The 20,692-nt window shown below is 42.9% G+C and overlaps 4 protein-coding genes across 12 annotated transcripts in view; 2 read left to right on the top strand and 2 right to left on the bottom strand.

The window, feature by feature from the left end:
* Positions 1 to 20,692, top strand: part of LOC138196045 (stromal interaction molecule 1-like) — a 99,884-nt gene that overhangs the window by 40,369 nt on the left and 38,823 nt on the right. The window lies entirely within an intron of this gene.
* On the bottom strand, positions 52 to 4,553 carry timd4 (T cell immunoglobulin and mucin domain containing 4). Of its 4 annotated transcripts, none has more exons than XM_069145707.1 (9): positions 4,403 to 4,552; positions 3,334 to 3,512; positions 2,335 to 2,497; positions 2,189 to 2,263; positions 1,967 to 2,046; positions 1,505 to 1,616; positions 1,309 to 1,342; positions 906 to 1,232; positions 52 to 286 (listed from the first exon to the last, which is right to left on the bottom strand). In XM_069145707.1, the coding sequence occupies exons 1-9, from the start codon at positions 4,461 to 4,463 to the stop codon at positions 202 to 204; spliced, it is 1,116 nt and encodes a 371-aa protein (XP_069001808.1). In that variant the 5' UTR covers positions 4,464 to 4,552; the 3' UTR covers positions 52 to 201. The 4 variants fall into 4 exon arrangements, 3 of the variants coding, with proteins under 3 accessions (XP_069001808.1, XP_069001809.1, XP_069001811.1); XM_069145708.1 differs by having other exon boundaries at positions 1,137 to 1,232; positions 4,403 to 4,550; XR_011178104.1 differs by having other exon boundaries at positions 216 to 286; positions 384 to 1,232; positions 4,403 to 4,553.
* Positions 5,289 to 12,448, bottom strand: LOC138196039 (uncharacterized). Its single transcript, XM_069145706.1, has 4 exons — positions 11,793 to 12,448; positions 11,236 to 11,441; positions 6,434 to 6,548; positions 5,289 to 6,060 (listed from the first exon to the last, which is right to left on the bottom strand). Exons 1-4 carry the CDS (start codon positions 12,249 to 12,251, stop codon positions 5,848 to 5,850), a joined length of 993 nt encoding a protein of 330 aa, XP_069001807.1. The 5' UTR covers positions 12,252 to 12,448; the 3' UTR covers positions 5,289 to 5,847.
* Positions 12,639 to 19,721, top strand: pgap2 (post-GPI attachment to proteins 2). Of its 6 annotated transcripts, none has more exons than XR_011178108.1 (8): positions 12,639 to 12,934; positions 13,562 to 13,730; positions 13,830 to 14,079; positions 14,407 to 14,513; positions 16,720 to 16,828; positions 17,381 to 17,550; positions 17,984 to 18,052; positions 18,673 to 19,718. XR_011178108.1 is itself a non-coding variant. In XM_069145726.1 (7 exons), exons 2-6 carry the CDS (start codon positions 13,563 to 13,565, stop codon positions 17,509 to 17,511), a joined length of 765 nt encoding a protein of 254 aa, XP_069001827.1. In that variant the 5' UTR covers positions 12,639 to 12,934; position 13,562; the 3' UTR covers positions 17,512 to 17,550; positions 18,673 to 19,717. The 6 variants fall into 6 exon arrangements, 2 of the variants coding, with proteins under 2 accessions (XP_069001827.1, XP_069001826.1); XR_011178106.1 differs by having other exon boundaries at positions 17,381 to 17,598; XR_011178105.1 differs by having other exon boundaries at positions 17,381 to 17,598; positions 17,984 to 19,721.

Raw genomic sequence — 20,692 nt, 5'->3', positions numbered from 1 at the left:
CAGTGATTTCAGTGAACGCTGTCTGAACATCCATGAAACACTAAAAGCAGCTCCTGTTTCGAAGGTTTTATTTTGAGCAAATGTAAACAAATAACGGCAAAGAAACGGCATCGAGCTTGTTCCCTTTTTTCTGAATGTAACGTAACTCCTGTAAAGTTCATGTCTGTGTTTTGTGTCTGCGGTCCAGGTTCTGACGGTCCTCTAGTCCAGAGTGTAGATGTTCTCCGGGACCGGTCTCCTCATCCGGATCTCGTAGATGATGTGAGGAGGCTCATCGGAGGAGAAACTGGAGGCGAGAGGAAACAACCCGTCAGGTCAGAAGATTAACGATGAATCCGCCAGCGTCATGCAAACATTTAGATTTCATAGCAAAAAAAACTTGCAAAACTACTGATGTTTCCCGTCAGTCTGAGCTGGTCGCCGTGGTTACGGTGATTACAAAATGTCTGTGGAGAGATAAACTACGCAGCACGGTGATGCACACGGAGGACCAACAACCTTCGTGAGGAAGATTTCAGAGTGTCGTCTCTTCATCAACATCAGTTCCACACGTTAACGTGAAATAAAACCTTCAACACGCCTGCTGACAGCCGAGTGTTCCTGAGCCCATGCACTGATTTCCACTACGACTGTTTTTAAAGCGGTGAAACCTGACGACCCAAACGGACTTCAAACATCAGTTTTGGTTCTTCTTCATTCAATCTGATTGTAGGTCAAATTTTCTGAGGAACAGGAAATGTTCAACACGCCCGCTAGCAGCAGGGAGGGAAGGACAACGAGGGACAGGTGAAACTAATCAGGGGGCGGGGCCAACAATCATACAATGGACAGGAAGTGAAACAAAGACAGACAGCAAGAGGTGAGTCATTTCAAAATCAAACAGGAAGTACAAAACCCAGACTGACCTGAAGACTACGACTGTTTGTTTGACAACAAAATCTGATGTTTCTTGAAGCGCTGCTTTAAAAACAGCCACGATTCTGTAGTGGAAATCATCGCATGGGCTCAGGAACACTCGGCTGTTAGCGGGTGTGTTGACGGTTTCCCCCAAAAAAATTTGACCCAAAATCTGATGTTTCTCTGCTCCAGTTTCAGGTTTCCATGGTGACATCACAGATGTTCTCGTACCAGCGTACCAGGTTAAGGTGTTGATGGTGTTGATGAAGAGACGACACTCTGAATACTTCCTGATGGAGGTTGTTGCTTCCTGCTGCTCCGTGCGCATCACTGCGCTGCGTTCAACAGGAACAGATATCCCACAATGCATCTCACAACCTGCAGGACGTCATTCATCTGTTCTAAACTCACCAGCCGCTCTTTAAGAATCTCCTGTAAATTCCACCTGCAACACAAAGTTAAGACTTCAGTGTTGAGTTTAATTCATTTACACACTTCCATCATGTTTAGTTTGACAGAAGTGCCGTAGACACAAAATGTTCACGAAAAGAGAAGCAAGAAACATACAGAAACTTCTTGGAGGTAAAATAAAAACATGTTGACGTACGTTTGAAGGCCAGAAAAAGAAAAACTGCAGCCATGATCATCAACACGCTAACGGAGAGAGAGAGGACGGGCACGTTGATCTGGAGGGAGAGCGACGGCAGAGAGTCGTCCACCTGACCGAAGACCAGAGACACGTCTTTACATCCTATTTACACCTTCTTCTGCTCATCATGTTCAATGGAGGTTGGCAAACAGCTTTAAGGTGCGTCACTGCCCCCTTCAGGTGGTTGTAAGGAATTACTACCAGGTTCCAACCCCAAAAAGAGTAAATTAAAACGACAGTCACAAACTATTCGTTCTCTTATTTTTTTTATTGACTATTTTAAATTTGTGACTAATCTCCATTCTGACAAATACTTCAGAACATTTTCACCATGTGAAACCGTCAAAGGAGCTGCAGGACGAGTCGGCAGGGAAACGGCAATGGAGGCGGTTGCTCGTGGCAACAGAGGCGGTTACTCACGGCGACGGCGTCGGAGCGCTGCAGCGTGGAGTTCCTCCTCAGAAGGTCCAGCTGAGACGACAGCAGGGTTTCCCAGTTCACTACGAGGAGACGGAGACAAGCAGAGACACGACGAGCTGAACGGCTTTGACCTTTTTAAGGAACCAAAAGCGAGCGTTGGACTGAACTCTGGTGTTTCTGAGCGTCGTAACGATCCGTTGTAAAAAGGACCTGTCGTCTCACCTGTGGAGGCCGGCGGCTCGGTGACCGGGTCCGTCGTGGTCGGGGTGGTTGTTGGACGAGGACTGGAGACCGGAGCTGAGGAGGAACAAACACTTTAACCTGATTAGAATGAAGGAGGGAGAAAGTCCTGCTCATGTTCGACTCACCTTTAACAACTCTCAGGTTCATGATCACCTTCTTGTCGTTAAAGAGCCCGTCGATGTCCACCCTGCAGCAGTACGGCCCGCTGTCCGTCCGCCTCACGTTCAGGATGTCTAGGTCCATCTGTCCGTCCAGGACGTCCCCCGTCAGCCGGTACCGGTCCGCCACCTGCAGCAGGGTCAGTTAGATCACTGTCCAGTGGATCCGAGGCCAGAACTGGGATGTCTGGCCTGTGATGGAAAACGAGACACTTGTTGTATTTCCATCCATCTCTATACAAGATTTCAAAGAGCCCAATGTTGTTCATTTTGGCCTCCTCGTCCTGGAAGTGTTATTTAGGCGGGAATTCAACGCAGCAGCCGAGAGCTAGTTTTTTATTTTTCCCCAGAATGAAACATGTTGGTCGGACTTTATCAAAAACTAAATGTCAAGCTGTTCGTCTTCAAAAAGTTTAAATCACCTGGATAATAACACACCAAACTATCAATAACCTGGATGCTAACATGTAAAATTGTTAATAGCCTGAATATCAATGCAAAAAAGTACAAGTGGCCTTGATATTAACGTAAAAAACTATCAATGACCTGGATTCTAACGTGAAAAAAAAAGGGAGTGACCAAAACCGAACTTACAACCTGGAACGAAGACTCGTTTGTTGTCAACGACTGAAGAGATGAGTTTTAATGTTTTCTGGGTCATTTTTACCAAATTCAAATATTTTCCCAGAGACACCAAAAACAGTTCGTACCACACGTAAACACAGCTAATGCTGACAACCATTTTACATTTCGTTAATTCCTGTTGTTTCTCCTTGTCGTCACTTTGTTGTAAATGATATCAAAACATCCATAAACTCGTCATATAGTAGATTATTTTCAGCAGCAGGTCTTTCAGCTTTAAATGAGCATTTTATACAGTTTTTGGAAGCTGCATTAAAATGTTTTGTGACTGAAATGTTCGCAAAAGACAAAAGCTTGACTGAACGTCGCCGGATGCTCCCTGACCTTGGAGACGACGCCGTTCTCGTCCGCCTGCAGCAGGATGTTGCTGCACCAGAAGGTCCCGCAGCTCCGACCCCAGCAGACCCGACTCAGACCGAAACGCTTCACGGAGTACTGACAGGACAGAGAGGCCACGCCCCCCTCCGTCACTTTAAAAGGGGAAACAGACGGAAAATGTCCACCTGCAGCACAAAGACACACGGAAACCAAAACTAGTGTAAAAAAACTAAATATGAATTCCCAGTGTAAGAAACCATCAAGTTAAATGACAAGAATGAAATGAGATACGATACGATGAGGTGACATTTAATTTACGAGAAGATACGACACGTATGGAGGTGAACCCAGTTTAGTATTTTATCTGTAGAACTGGAAACCCAACAAAAAGACTTGGATACACAAAACAACAACAAAGAGACAAAACAACAACAAAAAGACACAAAACAACTACAAAGAGACAAAACAACAACAAAAACACAAAACTACAACAAAGAGACAAAACTAGAGACAAAACAACAAAAACACACAAAACAACAAAGAGACAAAACAACTACATAGACACAAAACAACAACAAAGAGACACAAAACAACAACAAAGAGACACAAAACAACTACAAAGGGAAAAAACAACCACAAAGACACAAAACAACAACAAAGAGCCAAAACAACAAAAAGAGACAAAACAACAACAAAGAGACAAAACAACAACAAAGAGACAAAACAACAACAAAGAGCCAAAACAACAAAAAGAGACAAAACAACAACAAAGAGACAAAACAACTACAAAGAGACAAAACAACAACAAAGAGACAAAACAACTACAAAGAGACAAAACAACAACAAAGAGACACAAAACAACTACAAAGAAAAAACAACCACCTCAAGCAACTTTGAAAGAAGTTTCTGTTTGAGCTTTACTTAAGTGTCACAGCTGCTTCATGTAAAGCAAACGCTCCTCAGAGCTACTTTCAGACCCGCGGTCAGCATGTGTGAGCTGTGATGTCACCGTGTGTGTATGATGATGTCATCGTGTGTTCGATGATGTCGGCTGATTTGTGCGTGTGTGTCTCACCTGACAGGACGAAGAGGACGGTGATGAAGGTCTGCGGCGTTCGAGGAGAGACGGCAGCCATCCTGTGAGTGTTAGTGTTAGTGTGTGTGTGTGTGTGTGTGTGTGTGTGTGTGCGTGTGCGTGTGTGTGTGTGTGTGTGTGTGTGTGTGAGAGAGAGACCACTGTCCAGTCAGACGACAACAACAGAACAGTGTGACTTTGTGACAGAGGGATGGGGAGGGGAGGGGAGAGATGGGGAGGGCGCACACTGTGTTTCTGTGTGTGTGTGTGTGTGTGTGTGTGTGTGCATTTGTGTGTTTCTGTGTGTGTGTGTGTGTTTTAGTTTGTGTGTGTGTGTGTGTGTATTTGTGTGTTTCTGTGTGTGTGTGTTTTAGTTTGTGTGTGTGTGTGTATTTGTGTTTCTGTGTGTGTTTTTTTTGCCATAATTTGAACCTTATCTAGTCATTTATATTTTAAGGTTCTAATGGGCTTTCAATCTGAAAAACTGGACACTTTGGTCTCTTTCAACTCAAACGTGTGTGAAGCTTTTTAAGAGTTTAAGTTAAATAAGATGTTAATTGTCCATGTGGTCTGAAGGAAAATAAAAATAAAACATTTTAAAGCAGAACAGACGAGGATACAGAGTCCAAACTGAAGGAAACATTGAAGACAAAAAGACGTGTCTCCTTAGCACACACACACACACACACACACACACACACACACACACACACACACACACACACACTGCTGGCTGTGGCGACGTCGCAGTCATACAGAGAACTCTTTTATCCACATCAAATATTTCTGTTTTCTCCACTTCGTCCCTTTTTCTCCCCAAACTGACAATCTGAGAGGCTTTTATTTTGAAAACGGAATAATTCAATCAAAACGTGTTTGACTTGTAAAAACTTTAATCAACATCTCCAACATTTTAATGTAGAAAAGACGTCAATTAAAAAAGACTCAAAGGAAACATCACTGTTATAACTGCAGACAGGAAATCGCCATAGTTCCTGACAGGAAATGATCACAAACAGATAAATGAAAGCAAATGATTGGAATATGACGTCGCAGTCGTACAGAGAACTCTTTTATCCACATCCATTATTATTTCTCTTTTCTCCACTTCGTCCCTTTTTCTCCCCAAACTGACAATCTGAGATGCTTTTATTTTCATGCTTAACTTGAAACTTAAAAAACTTAAAATAAATTTCAAAAAACATCCTCAACATTTTACTGTAGAAAACAAATATTAATAAAAAAAATTAAAATTGTAGTTTTTCCACCAAAAGACTGAAAGGAAACATCATTAAAAATGCCGATAGGAAGTCGCTTTAGTTCCTGAGAGGAAATGATCACTAACATATAAATGAAAGCAAATGACTGAGAAGATGAAGCATGCTTAATCTATCTACGACTGGTCGTTGTCTTCATCTTCCGGGACCTTCTGAGCGTTGTCGACTTCAGATCGGAGCGTTTGCAGCCGTCTGATCTGTGAAACTCTCCTTGAGCGAGTGCTCCTTCTCCAGCGGGGAGCGACCGTCCGGCCACAACTTTTCTACCTTATCCTTAGCATCCTCGAAACTATCAAAATACAAACCTGATTTGACAGGCGGGTAACCTTCACCGCAGAACTTCAGGTTCTCTCTCAGTTGATCGACGTTGAACTTCAGAACCTGCCAGAGAAGAAACACAACGAGACAAACGCCTGTTTTCGTGGACAATATGACTCAGTATTCATCCGTAAGGCGGTGAACGATTCATCACACCAGCTTCTCAAATGTGCTTCTCTTATTTATTTTTAATAACTACGTGGTTTGGACTGTCGGTTGGTTTTGGACTCTGGGTCACTGCGATGAGAACTTTTCTGTTAGAAATTTACAGACAAAACAACCCATCACAGCCCGACCTTGGCAGTTCAACTTAGGTCGCCAATCCATCAGTCAGCAGTCGCTAACCAGACACAGACTTTAACCCACCTAAGAGGGCCGCTGCTGTAATACGATGATTAAACAACGACGGAAAGATAAGAAGCTTCAGAGACGTTACCTGTCCGTTCTCCACGTGCAGGGCGATGACCACGTTATCCCAAACATAAAACTGATGGTTAAACACCGGTTGAGCCTCCATCTGCATCTCTTCATCTCTGTGGATCAACTCAAACCTGACAAGAACAGAGTCAAACAGTTTATATCTCGCAGTACATTGTGGCTCCGCCCACCTGACGATCACTCATTGGAAACCTGACGATACTACGTCCCGCCCACCGATAGCTGTAACCTGACTGCACCACAGGCCTGTCAATCAAACAGACACGCCCCCTGTTAGAAAAATTACTCAGAGGCTGGATTCAAAATCAAACACATCGGACATTTATTCTTGCAAGAAGGAGCAAATACATGTCCACTCAAAGAAAGGTGTCCAGCATTGCTCGAAGTCTCTCCTCCATAGTTCAGCTTTTATACAGTTTGACAAACAGTTGACAGTCATCCCCACTTCCTCTGTATATCTGATTTTGTAGATATATAATATTTCTTTCCTTCGCATGGTGTTAATTCAATAAAATCCATGCCGAGATGTTGGACCGGATACTCTGGTGAAGGGAACCGGCCCCTTGTGGGTCTCATGTTTCCTTGGGGGTTGTGTTTTGCACATATAATACATGCCAAACAAAATATTTTAGTAGTTTGTAAAGCCATATGTTGTAAATGCTTAGTTTATTATAGATACCATCCCTCCTGTTGGGACATGGTTCATCCCATGACTCAAAAGGTCGTATATCTATAGAAACTTTTTTGGAGTATTATCTTGCCTTCTTGTCATCTCCATAAATCGTCGTCTTTTTGTTGTGCTTTGTTTGTCTTCCACTGTTGATTTTCTTGTTCTGGAGCATTGTTCTGCATGTTGTTGTTTTTTCTATAGTATCTCATTGTAGAGGGCAAAGGTCCTCAACAGGGGGTCCGCGACCCCTAGGGGGTCCGTGGTGGTACTGCAGGGGGTCCGTGAAATTTTTTGACAATTTTTCATATTTTTTCAAAATCGTTTTCTGTTTCTGGTGTCCATTTTATTTTATCGTGGGCAGCCATAGGGTCATCATAAATGAGTTTAGACAGTGGGGAAGTCATTTCTGCATATACTTCTCTGTTTGCTGCTCTTACCCAGATCTGTTCTCGTGCCAATTTCTGTAATTTTGGGTCCTCATCACTCCTAATAAGTGACCTACATGCTCCTGAATCGCACAATAAGGTTACTTCAGTCTCTTCTATCAGTAGAGTCACCAAAGGTTGATCTTGTTCTGTGAGTAGTATTTCAACTGTACTTATCTCTAACACGTCACTGGTCTCCTCCTCTTTAGTTTTTAGTTGGGTGTGTCTGTGAATCATGTGAATGTGTGTGTTTCTGTGTAACCTGATCCGGGTGTGGTTGTGGTTAGTCATGCTGAATCCGTTTGCAACCGTCTCCTCCTCCTCCTCCTCCTCTGCTTCTTCCGCCCCTCCCGTCTCTCCACCGCCTGCAGTCTCTTGCCCAGTGTCCATTCCTCCCACAATTATAGCAGGTGTCCTTACCTGTCTCTTGTGGTCCTCCCCCACGGCCGCCAGCCCCTCTCCATCCACCTCGCTTCCTCCTTCTGGTTGGAGTAGAGGGGGTGGAGTTTGGTGACGGTGTCGTGGGTTCGGAGACGGAAGCTGGCTGAGCAGCCGGAGGCGGAATAGGCGGAACGGGCGGATCAGCTGTTACCGGGACGTGTCCCATGTTAGGGTATGGAGGAGGATCGGGCCACGGTCCCATGTTGGTTAGTTTTTGTACCACATAATCATCATCTTCATCATTTTTCCAGGAGAAATGTATTTCAATTATTAGATATAGTATTGGTGCATTAAGAGCTATACTACCTTCCCCTGCCTTTTTGTTTTTAATCCCTCCCAGATCATTCTCTTTTTTTTTTTTTTTATTTCCCTCACACTTGCTCTCTATCTTCTCTGTCAACTCTCTACATGCTGTCATTGTCAGTTTTCCCTTGAATCCGTGTTCCTTTTCCCATTTTTTCAAATATTTTATGTTATCCGCACCTTTTGAGTGCATGCGTTTTACGTCTCCCTCCAGAGGTATCTCTTCAATCTTACTACAGCATGATCCCATTTTTGCTATCTGTGAGCCAACCAGTTAGTATGGAGTTCACCCGAGCAACTGGACGCTCACAGTATCTAATTATTTGTATATTTGTATTTATTTTATATTTTGAAAGTTTTTTTTCTGTATTTATCTGTAGGTCCCTGACCTATCTCTTAAGTCCCTGACTTAGTTACCTGTAGGTCCCTGACCTATTTTTGCACGCGCGACTTTTAGTTTACCTAGTCTATTCAGACTTTTTAGTAGGTCCCTGACCTATCTCTCTTTTAGTACAGGTCCCTGACCTGACTCTTTAGTACAACAACAACAAGCAGTGATGTACGGGCACCCGTCTCCCCGAAGTGCAGCGCGCGAGGGACCGCGGATACCCGCTTAAAGTTGCTATTTTTGTCTCGTTTCCTGTCTCCAGCAGGGGGCGTTGGCGAGCTGTTTGGCCACACCGACTTACAAAACACATCAGATGTATCATCTCATGAAGCCGGATGTATGTGACACGTTTCGTGAGGTTTCAAGCATCCTTTGACCTTAAACATCAACTTCCTGTGTCACGGCGAGACATCCAACTTTGCCGCATCGTCACGGCGACGCCCATTAACAAAGTCGAACGAATGTCTCAATATATCATCAACTACATGTTTAGGTTATTGTGACCCGACTTTAGGTTCATGGGATCAACCAGCTTGACGTAGAATGTGAAAGTATGAAAAATGTCATTTCCAGTGGCCAACAGGGGGCGCTATGACTATGAGCGAATATTCCCCCACAGGGGTCTTCAGGGCGGGGCTGTTATCATACCTGTGATGTTTGGAGAAGGTCGGTCCATGTACATAAGATTTAAAGCAACTCGTAGTTTCATGGCGAGACGCTCAAAATGGCCGCCTCTCACGGGCACACACATCGATGAAAACGAATTATTTTGATAACTTTTAATCCCAAACATGTTTTCTATCCAGAGAAACTAAATTCAAGTCGGTCGGACAAAATCCCTCGGAGGAGTTCGACAAAGTACAACGTGTCAAAATCGCCCAAAATGGCGACTAGATTAAAAATGGTGGACTTCCTGTCGAGTTGACGTAACGGTGCAACGTAACTTTTTTGTGCGTCTCAGTGTGATACACGTGTCCACCGGATTTGGTGAATTTAGATAAATGTGGCCGCCGGGGCATCTCTGTAGGGGGCGCTCTCGAGCCGTTTGGCCACGCCCACTTGCGACTCCACTAGAATACGAAATGTTTCGCCGGGAAACAAATGTGTTTCCACTTTCATGAGTTTTTGAAGATGATGAAGCCTCCAAAAAGGAAAATCACTTTACGTAAAAAGAAGAACGACTGCCAAGAACATTTTTACGAAATACAACAGGGCTTTCGCACCGATGCTCGATGCTCGGGCCCTAAAAATGTCTTACCCGGGTGCCCGATGTTTGATGGTGAATCAGCCTTGTTCTGGGATCCCGTCACCCGTCCTCTCTCCAGTTAGTCCTGGTCTCACCAATGGCCAAACTGTTTCGATAAAGAAACAGGCGGAGGTCTTTCCTCAGGAGTCCCAGACTCCCCCGCGCACGGTTTCAGGCTGTGTCCGGAGAGAGGAGGAGGTGTTGGGATCCGGCTAGAAGGACCAATTATGTTAGGAGCAAATACATGTCCACTCAAAGAAAGGTGTCCAGCATTGCTCGAAGTCTCTCCTCCGTAGTTCAGCTTTTATACAGTTTGACAAACAGTTGACAGTCATCCCCACTTCCTCTGTATATCTGATTTTGTAGATAGTAGTGAGGTCGTAGGTCACAAGATAAAGACAAAGACGTTGTAACTGAGACTATAGACCAATATTTGACAAGTATGATGAGTTCATTATTTTTCCATCAACCCCAAAAACAGGTCTTCTTGAATCTTCTTTTCTAATGAATGAGGGATTATTTTCAGATGGACCTCCAGAAATGTTAAGCTCCTCCCCTTTTCTGTTGTTGGGTTTCGGCTCCTCTTTCGATTTTAAATGTGTTTTTAAATCTGTTAATTCATCCTTTAATTTATGAGTTCAGTTAATTAATGAAAACACTGTTGAGAAGTAATAAATGAATTGTTTTTATTCTTTAATTTTAATACTATCCTGTCGGATGGAAACTGAATTGTTCACATGAATATGTTACAGATTAACTTTGGATATCGGCTCCTTTTTGAATATGCAAATGTTCTTCATCATCATCATCATCAGCAGCAGGTACACAGACCGTCAGTGTTTCCTGCTGCAGAACAAAGGCTCTCATGATGTTCAGTAAACATGATTTGACTGTGAAATTAAACTCAACGAGTGTCACGGCTTCCTGAGAAATCCTAAAAACAAAACCGCCCATCAGCAGAGTTGAACTTTAGCTGCACGGCCGCTGGTTCCTGCAGAGTTACTAGAATATACACGTTTATTAAAGTGCAATACCACCGAGGGCCACTAGGGGCGGCTCCAGTCTCCAGTCTGGTATTTTAAAAGCCAGAAGTGACCATATTTGGACAAGCTGAGGGAGGAGCCTAAACTAATAAGGAGTGACTTTAGCTAACAACACCGAGATAACTGATGGACACATTTGATTCACTTTGGATTTGATGAGAGAAGTTGAATGGGAGTCTATGGAGCCGGAGGCTTTTTGGAGCCGACCTCTAGTGGCACTCGCTGGTATTGCAGCTGAAGACACTTCTGCTACGAACACGTTTATGTCCAGTCTGTGGTCTTACCTATGTGTCTCACTCATGGCCTCCGGCCTCCAGATGAAGCAGCCATTTCTGTAAACGCAGACGGCGTTCGGGTCATCAGTCAGCAAAGGGTACTCTGAAAACTTCTCCTGATTGGCCGAGCTGTGGACCAACACGACATGAACCACTTCCTGTTTGTACAGGTCGGTCTCTTTCACCCGCATGACGGGCGGCTGGCCGGAGCAAAACTGGAGACAACAAGAGATGTTCGAATGAAAACACACACTTGTGTCTCTTTGTTTTTGTTGTTTAGCTTCTCTGTGTTTTGTCTTTTCCTGGTTGTGTATCTGTGTATTTAACTGTTTTGTGTCTCTGGGGCTCCGACATAGATTTAGATTATTTAGTTTTTACCTGTTGATGACCTGACTCTTAATAACCTGTCATGGCTGGACTCAGATAAAAAGCTAAATACTGATGGATGATCAATCAGTGAAATAAACACTTCACGTACTTCATGTCTATTTGTACAGAAAATAAACTCAGTTTTAAATTCAGTTGAAGACTTTGATATTTTCTTTTTCAGGGATGTGAGTTGGTACCTGCTCGCTGTAGGCCGTCAGCAGCTCCTCCAGGGGGAAGGTGAAGCGGTACGAGCCCAGCCTGGACGTCTCCAGAAAGGCCGGTGAGGTGGCGAACTTCCACAGGAAGCTCTGCTGCATGGCGACTTGCTCCTCCGTCCGCTCCTCGTACTTCTCCTCCAGGAGTCTCGTCTCAGCTGACTTTATCTCCTCCGGTCCAACAGACAGACTCCACCACACCAGGGAGTCTTCGCTCGGATCTCTGAAGCCTTCATCCATCTTGATACCACGTAAACCTTCTCCACAGGTGTCGTGTTTCAGACGACACACCTGAAACTCCGGTTGAGGATATGCTGGGATGTTTTCTTTGAACAGGTATTTGTTAACATGTGAATTAACTTGTTTCAGATCATTCAGCCTCAAGTGATGACCGTCACGAGCCCAATACCGATGTCTATTTTTGTTGCTGCGGTTCTCCATTGTCGTCGTTTAAGTCCTGAAAGGAGTTTGTGCTGACTGTCTGTTGCTCTGTAGATGAGTTGTGTTTTCTCTGAAACACAGCATTGCCCGCTTCTTTCCACGCCTATTGCGAAACACTGGAAAGAGAACATCCTGGATGTTTTTGAACAGAATCCAAACCCAGATCTCTGAACTTCTTGTTTCAGATCATTCAGCCTCAAGCGCCGACCACGAACAAACTGCTTTTCAGGTCCTCTTCTTTTTGTGTGTGTCTGCACACTTTTAATATTTGACATGTTTTGTCCGCTTTATTTAAATATTGGTTTTGAATATTTTTAAATATGGTAATGTCCGGCTGGAAGTTAGAGACTTTTATTCTGAAGGAGGACCGGAAGTTGATGTGCTCATTAACAGCTAGCTTGATGCCGGTGTCACGGAGCCAAGTACGGCAGCTCCGTCCGGTGGAGAAACGTGAAACTACGAGAAAAACGTGAAAGTGTGCGGCCGCCATTAAACTGATCGGAGCTGCGATATTTAGCCAACAAACTGTTGACCAGGTTTAATGCGGCGTGACGTGTCGGAGTCTGGCGGAAGTTCGTAGCTAACTAATGTAGCCTGAGTAGCTGGAGCTAACGGGATTAGCTCTGCGGCTAAATGGCCGCGAGGCGGATCACCTGGTCGAGTCAGCTGGGACACCTGTGAAGGTGAGTACCTGATGTCTTATCCGCTGCGGCTCTAAGCTCACGGTTAGCCTCGCAGCTCGGTAGATGACGTCAGTGGTCTGAGTAAAGGTAAACGTCCGGACAAACGACGCCAAACTCCGGCGGTAATTCTTCACATTTTAAAGTTCTCGTCATTCAGCAGCTGCTAATGTTGGCTAACAGGTGACTCCTGTTTGATCAGCTGTTCTACAGGTCGGCTTCAATACGGCACACAGAACTGCCTTCATACTTCTTTAAATGTTAAAGTTGACTCATTCATCAGCTGACCGGTAACTCCTCAGTTTCAGGAGCTGCTCCACAGATCTTTAAATTATGAACTAGACTCACTGGAGCAGCGATGAAAACTCTTCTAGGTGACTCCTGCTCTGACATTGATTTGTGTTTCTGACATGTTTTACCTGTAAACACTTTTACTGGACGGTAGAGGAAGATTATTTACCAAAGAAAGAGTCCATGTTGCTGTAAAATGAGTTCCTCACGCTGAAGTAACGTCTCGGGAAATATCACCGCATCAGTTTGAGCTGATTAATCTTTAGTCCTCTGATCCGAGGGGACGATTAACGACGCAGAGGAACCGGTTCTGTATTTTTACCCCGTGTGTTTGTCCAGGATGCTCCAGGGCCCGTACAGCAGCCTGGACCGGGACCGGCCCCTCATCCGGCTGCCGTTCACCAGCTTCGCCGTGGCGACGGTTCTGCTGCCTCTGACCGGCCTCATCGGCTGCCTCTTCGTCTCTCTGGTGTACCACTTCGAGGACGCCACGTACACACACTGCCAGGTGAGTCGACGGGACGATGACATCAGATCAGACTTTATTCACCCTAAAAAAGCACAGTCAAACCGGAAAGTCCTTAAAAGTGTCCGTGTTGACCACCAGGTGTCGAACTACCTCCCGTCCATCAGCGCCGCCATCAGCCGCGTGCCGGAGCGCTACATCTGGCGCTGCTGCATCGGCCTCCACTCTGCGCCGCGCTACCTGGTGGCCGCCGCCTACTTCAACTTCTACCGCGGCCGCTTCGCCCAGCGGCTGCCGGAGCTCCTGCTGAGCGGGCTCGCGCTCCTCTGCAGCCTCGCCGAGAACACGGGCCTCCTGCTGCTCACATACGTGCTGTCCACCGAAACATACAGTGAGTCAGCTGACCCGCGTCAGGTGGGCGGGGTTTAAAAAAACGGCCGACGTCGCACGAACTTAGATTTCTGTTCAGCAGGACGTCGGTCGAAACACGAAACTGAAGTTTTTCTTCTGTTTTCAAACAAACGACGCGTTCATAACATGTTTCTTTTTTACCTGCTGGCAGAGCCAGGCTAACGGTTTCACCTCGTTTCCAGTCTTTATGCTAAGCTAAGCTAACAGCTGCTGTTAAAACACCTTTTAACCGTTTGTTTGTGTTTACGTGTCCGTGCTGCCGTCACTGTGGACCTTTCCGTCTTTAACTTCCTGTTTGTCTCCGCAGGTGTTCATAAAAACGGTTTCATCGTGTTCATCGGGAGCTCGCTGCTGCACATGCTCATTACGTGCCGGCTGTGGTACGTGATCAGGAAACATTACGTAAACCCAGAGGTAAACAAACCGTATGAACCGACATATCCTCATAAAACACATAGGAAATATACAAAATAATAAAACCTTCAGAGAACAGAGGAGGCGGGTCTGAACATGGTTCTGATTTTATTAATAACTAATCAATACTTCAGTTTTCGTGCACTTTTAAAATAGAAACTAAAGTTAAAAAAATTAAACTAAAGTAAAAATCATGACATTAATTTAAAAAAACTAAATTCTTAGAATATGTTCAATTAAGCAAAAATAATGAATAAAATTTAAGTAAAAATAATGTAAAATAAATGCACTGACATCTGAAAATTATACACAATTGAAAAATTCACAAGAACAATAGTCCAAAATCAAAAATGAATTAGAAAATATCAGAAACTGAAATAAATCATTTAAATTAAAGATAAAGAAAAAAATTATCTAAAATAAAAATATATATTTATATATATGTTTTGGAATTTTTATTTTATTTTGGTGTATTATGGAATCTTGGACCGTAGAGAATTATTAAGGGCGTGTTTCACTTTTTATTTTTTTTTTTTTTTTGCCATTTAGTTTGCGAAACAATAATAATTAAAATATATCGATCAATCATATCATCAGTCGGTCGTGTAAGTGTCGGTTGGTTGTGGTTCCGAACGTCGTCCAGCCCGGTTTCACAGTCAGATCAGCAGCCATGAAAACTGGTGTTGAAGGTGTTGTTACCAGAGTCTCCCTGCAGGGGGCACTGCTGAGCTGGAAATCTGCTTCATGACACAGAGCTGGTTGAGAGTCCACTGGAACCCTGAGAGGGGAGCAGGAGGTTTTAGAAGAGTTAAAGGGTCCTTGAAAGGTTTGGAGGTTCTGCCGGTTCAGTCCATGGATCTCCTGCGGCGGGATTTAATGGGTCTCCGGGGGGTTCTGTGGTTCTTCAGGGTGACCAGAAGTGTTTAAAGAGGATTGTGTGATCCCTGTGTTGATGTGATGACTCCTTCAGGAGGTCCCTGTTGGACTTCACGAGGAGGATTCAAGGGTCTTTAAAAATGGACCATTCAGGAGTTCGTGAAGTTCCTTAAACGGGTTCGGTGGTACTTAAAGGAGGTTTGAGGTTCTCGTGGACCCAGAATTATTGTTCATGGTCCTTGAATCAGCTCTAGCGGCGCTCATGGAAGGTTTTTTTGGGGGTCTTTGAGGAGGTCTTCGTAGTGTTTGATGTGACGGTTCATGAGGAGGTCGTAGAGTCCGAGAAAAGCTCCAGGAATGTTTCAGGAGGTACTTGTGATCCTTGAAAAGGTTCCAGTGCTGCCTGGTGTTCTCCAGGTACTCTGAATGCAGGACTCGGTGGTGGTTCCTAAGGAGGATTCAGGATCTTTGAGTAGGTCCTGTTCTGGTTCCAGGAGGTCCACTTGAAGAGGACTTAAGAAGGTTCTCGTTGAGGTTCTAATTGACCCAGAAGAGTGTTAGTGGTGCTGGAAGGGTTTCTTAGGTTCCTGCTGTCAGTGCTGGTCTTAAGGAGGATTTCGGGATCTGTTTGTAGGTTCTTCTTCAGGTGGTTCTACGAGCCCCGGTGGGAGTTTTTAAGAGTCTCCAACGAGATCTTTATGGTGCTTGAGGGGACCAAAGAGATGTTGGAAGGTTTTCTCTGAGGTTCAGTTGCAGACCAACATCCTGCTTTAAATAAGAGTTCAGAAAGAGGAAGTCCTCATCGGGATCCGGTTTATGAGATCAGCGGCAGGTTTTTTGAAATGATCTGAAGGGAACAGGAAGTGGACGTTTGAACTGATCACAGGTCTGTTTTTAGACCCCGTTCTGCTGCTTCTCTGTTTCAGTTTCAGCTCATGCGACCGGATCGATGTGGATCCTCGTTCAGCACCCGTCTGTCCCCATAAACTTCACGATGTGACCGCTGACCGTCCAGCAATCCTTATTTTGAAAACTCTTGAGTTTCCACACATCTGCAGTAACTCTTTAAACCTTTAACGTCCAGCAAGTCCGTTTATTTAAAACCGTTTAAAGCTGATCAACAGAGAAATAATCATCAAATGTTTCAGTCGTTGATTCATTTTATAAACCAGCACATTCGTCAATAATGAACTTGTTTGTTGCTGCTTTGATAAAACTTGTAGAAATACGAGCGTCCACCACAGAAGCAGTTTGTTGTCCAGTGAGGTTCAATCGATCTGCTGCGTGGTAGTAATCAATAAATCTGACACGTTTTAATTCCCTCTGTCAGGAAGTGACGTCGTTTCGCTGGAAGGTGCGTCTCTTCCTGTTCAACGTCAGCTGTTGTCTGGCCGCCGCCTACTTCTTCAGACGCCACAACAAGTACTGCGAAGCAGGCGGTAAGTCCGGCTGCTTCTGGCCGACATTTCAACGTGTTTTCTTCGTGTCTTTAAACCTCCCAGAGTTCAAAACTGAGCACTTAAAAACCTGCAATTCCTTGAACGTCCACTAGAAGCTCCGGCAGCAAGTCGGTCCCAACAGACCACCGAGTTACAGAAACACGTCTTGGTCTCGGTAGATAATTTCCCCGTTCACGACAACGGTTCGAATTTTTCATGGAACAATTAAGGATGAACGTAAAACTGCAAATCTTGGTGTCATAATATGAAAAGATTCAGAGAATCTGGAGAAATCTCTGAACACAAGGGACAAGGCTGGAAACCAATATGGGATGGTGGTGATCTTCGGGCCCTCAGGCAGCACTGCATTAAAAACACACTATTCTGGAGTGGAAATCACTGCATGGGCTCAGGAACACTTGTTTTTACTGTTTTGGAAACATTTTAACATCTGAAATACCTCCTGGATGTCGTGCGTCTGATGCTTGTAGCGTTTGTGTGTGTTGGTGAAGACGATGGTGAGCCTTCATCAGCTGTTCCCTCTTCCTCCAGTCTACACCCTGTTCGCCTTCTTCGAGTACCTGGTGGTCTTCTCCAACATGGCCTTCCACATGACCGCCTTCTGGGACTTCGAGACCAAAGAGGTGATGGTGGCGACGCCGCCGGAGGACAAACGATACTGAGGACCATGTCTGACGGAGGGACAGCGGGACGGCGGGGAGGTTAGTCTGGACTGAAGCGTCTGAACTGAGGACTGACTGACGCTGCAGGTGAGATTAAACTGGATCGCTGCAGCAGCCTCGCGGTGTTCAGACTGTTGGAGAGTCGCCGCTCCTCCATCCACATACGACGTGTATTCAATCACAACTTTATTTAATTTCTATCTTTGTGGACAATGCGGTGCAAATAAATCATGTTTTAACATACGAGAAATGTTAAGCTCCTCCCCTTTTCTGTTGTTGGGTTTCGGCTCCTCCTTCGATTTTAAATGTGTTTTTAAATCTGTTAATTCATCCTTTAATTTATGAGTTCAGTTAATTAATGAAAACACTGTTGAGAAGTAATAAATGAATTGTTTTTATTCTTTAATTTTAATACTAAAGGTGTTGTAACCTGTCGGATGGAAACTGAATTGTTCACATGAATATGTTACAGATTAACTTTGGATATCGGCTCCTTTTTGAATATGCAAATGTTCTTCATCATCATCATCATCAGCAGCAGGTACACAGACCGTCAGTGTTTCCTGCTGCAGAACAAAGGCTCTCATGATGTTCAGTAAACATGATTTGACTGTGAAATTAAACTCAACGAGTGTCACGGCTTCCTGAGAAATCCTAAAAACAAAACCGCCCATCAGCAGAGTTGAACTTTAGCTGCACGGCCGCTGGTTCCTGCAGAGTTACTAGAATATACACGTTTATTAAAGTGCAATACCACCGAGGGCCACTAGGGGCGGCTCCAGCCTCCAGTCTGGTATTTTAAAAGCCAGAAGTGACCATATTTGGACGAGCTGGGGGAGGAGCCTAAACTAATAAGGAGTGACTTTAGCTAACAACACCGAGATAACTGATGGACACATTTGATTCACTTTGGATTTGATGAGAGAAGTTGAATGGGAGTCTATGGAGCCGGAGGCTTTTTGGAGCCGACCTCTAGTGGCACTCGCTGGTATTGCACATATAGGAGATCACCAGAACATTAATCTCCTTCTTTAAAACCAAGATCTTAAAACCTTCACAGAACTTTGTAAATCCCTCGTAGATCTGTAGAACTTTTGTTTTCTTCACCGTAAAAAAACAGCAAAGAAGAAGAGCCGTTTTATTGGTTTAATCTGTTTTCAGGGTCTCCGGCAGCACAATCACCTCCACCGAGCATCAGACATGATGTTAAACTCTCAGGTCTCGTTTATCAAATGTCCACTTTAAATCTCGGGGACGCTTCGGCAGGAGACGAGGGACAGGAAGAGGAAGTGGCTCGCCGCCTCCGAGGAGAGGCTCGGGAGGAAAACACGACATCCTGGAACTGACGAGAAACGGCCGAGTCACACAAACGTCTTCTTTCAACCTCCACGTCCAAATATCCTCCTTCAGCTGGTCGTATCTTCACTGACGGGTTTCAATCAAACATTTAGGATGACTTTTATTCTGAAGGAAGCTTCATGTGTGACAGGAAATTAAATATGGTTTTAAAAAGTTTTAAAAAGTTAAAAGCGAGTTTCTAATGTGATTATTGAAAGAATCCTTTCATGGTTTTGGGGAAGTTGTTTGTCTGCAGGTCATTAATTTAACTCACTTCCTCCAAACTTAATTTACCTGAACAACAAAAGAGACGCGACGGATGACGTCACGCTGTTCAAAACTTTGTATTTGGAGAACTTGAAGTGGAAATAATAATAATAATAATAATAATAATAATAATGATGTTCAGACAAACAAAAAGTCTTCAAAGTAAAAAGTGAATAAATGATCAACTTTACTTGTTTATTATAACAGAAGTTATTTCTCATGTTTTGTATTTTTTTTTTTTTCGGCTGGTGACAAACGTTAGCTTGCTAACATGCTAAGCTAAGATAGCAAACATTACCTGCTCTTCAAAAACCGAAATATTCTGTAAACTGGTGCAATTTACACATTAAAGACTGAAAATATTAAAGACTGAAAATATTAAAGACTGAAAATATTAAAGACTGAAAATAAAAACCAGGAATTCTCACAAAACTAGCATAAAAATATCTGGAGCTAATTAGCTTCAAGCAGTCAGAAAAATACGAGTTAAACATCTGATATTAGTTTAAATATACGAGTTAAACATCTGATATTAGTTTAAATATACGAGTTAAACATCTGATATTAGTTTAAAATACGAGTTAAACATCTGATATTAGTTTAAAATACGAGTTAAACATCTGATATTAGTTTAAAATACGAGTTAAACATCTGATATTAGTTTAAATATACGAGTTAAACATCTGATATTAGTTTTAAAATACAAGTTAAACATCTGATATTAGTTTAAAATACGAGTTAAACATCTGATATTAGTTTAAATATACGAGTTAAACATCTGATATTAGTTTAAAATACGAGTTAAACATCTGATATTAGTTTAAAATACGAGTTAAACATCTGATATTAGTTTAAAATACGAGTTAAACATCTGATATTAGTTTAAATATACGAGTTAAACATCTGATATTAGTTTAAAATACGAGTTAAACATCTGATATTAGTTTAAATATACAAGTTAAACATCTGATATTAGTTTTAAAATACAAGTTAAACATCTGATATTAGTTTAAAATACGAGTTAAACATCTGATATTAGTTTAAATATACGAGTTAAACATCTGATATTAGTTTAAATATACGAGTTAAACATCTGATATTAGTTTAAAATACGAGTTAAACATCTGATATTAGTTTAAATATACGAGTTAAACATCTGATATTAGTTTAAAATAGGAGTTAAACATCTGATATTAGTTTAAAATAGGAGTTAAACATCTGATATTAGTTTAAAATACGAGTTAAACATCTGATATTAGTTTAAAATACAAGTTAAACATCTGATATTAGTTTAAATATACGAGTTAAACATCTGATATTAGTTTAAAATACGAGTTAAACATCTGATATTAGTTTAAATATACAAGTTAAACATCTGATATTAGTTTTAAAATACAAGTTAAACATCTGATATTAGTTTAAAATACGAGTTAAACATCTGATATTAGTTTTAAAATACGAGTTAAACATCTGATATTAGTTTAAAATACGAGTTAAACATCTGATATTTTAAAAATACAAGTTAAACATCTGATATTAGTTTTAAAATACGAGTTAAACATCTGATATTAGTTTA

The sequence above is a fragment of the Embiotoca jacksoni genome, unplaced genomic scaffold (assembly GCF_022577435.1).
Source record: "Embiotoca jacksoni isolate LCO1_2020_lvr unplaced genomic scaffold, fEmbJac1.0.p SCAF_13, whole genome shotgun sequence".
Lineage (NCBI taxonomy): Eukaryota > Metazoa > Chordata > Actinopteri > Embiotocidae > Embiotoca > Embiotoca jacksoni.
The sequence above is the reverse complement of the archived record's forward strand: the minus strand, read 5'-3'. Positions and strand labels throughout refer to the sequence as shown.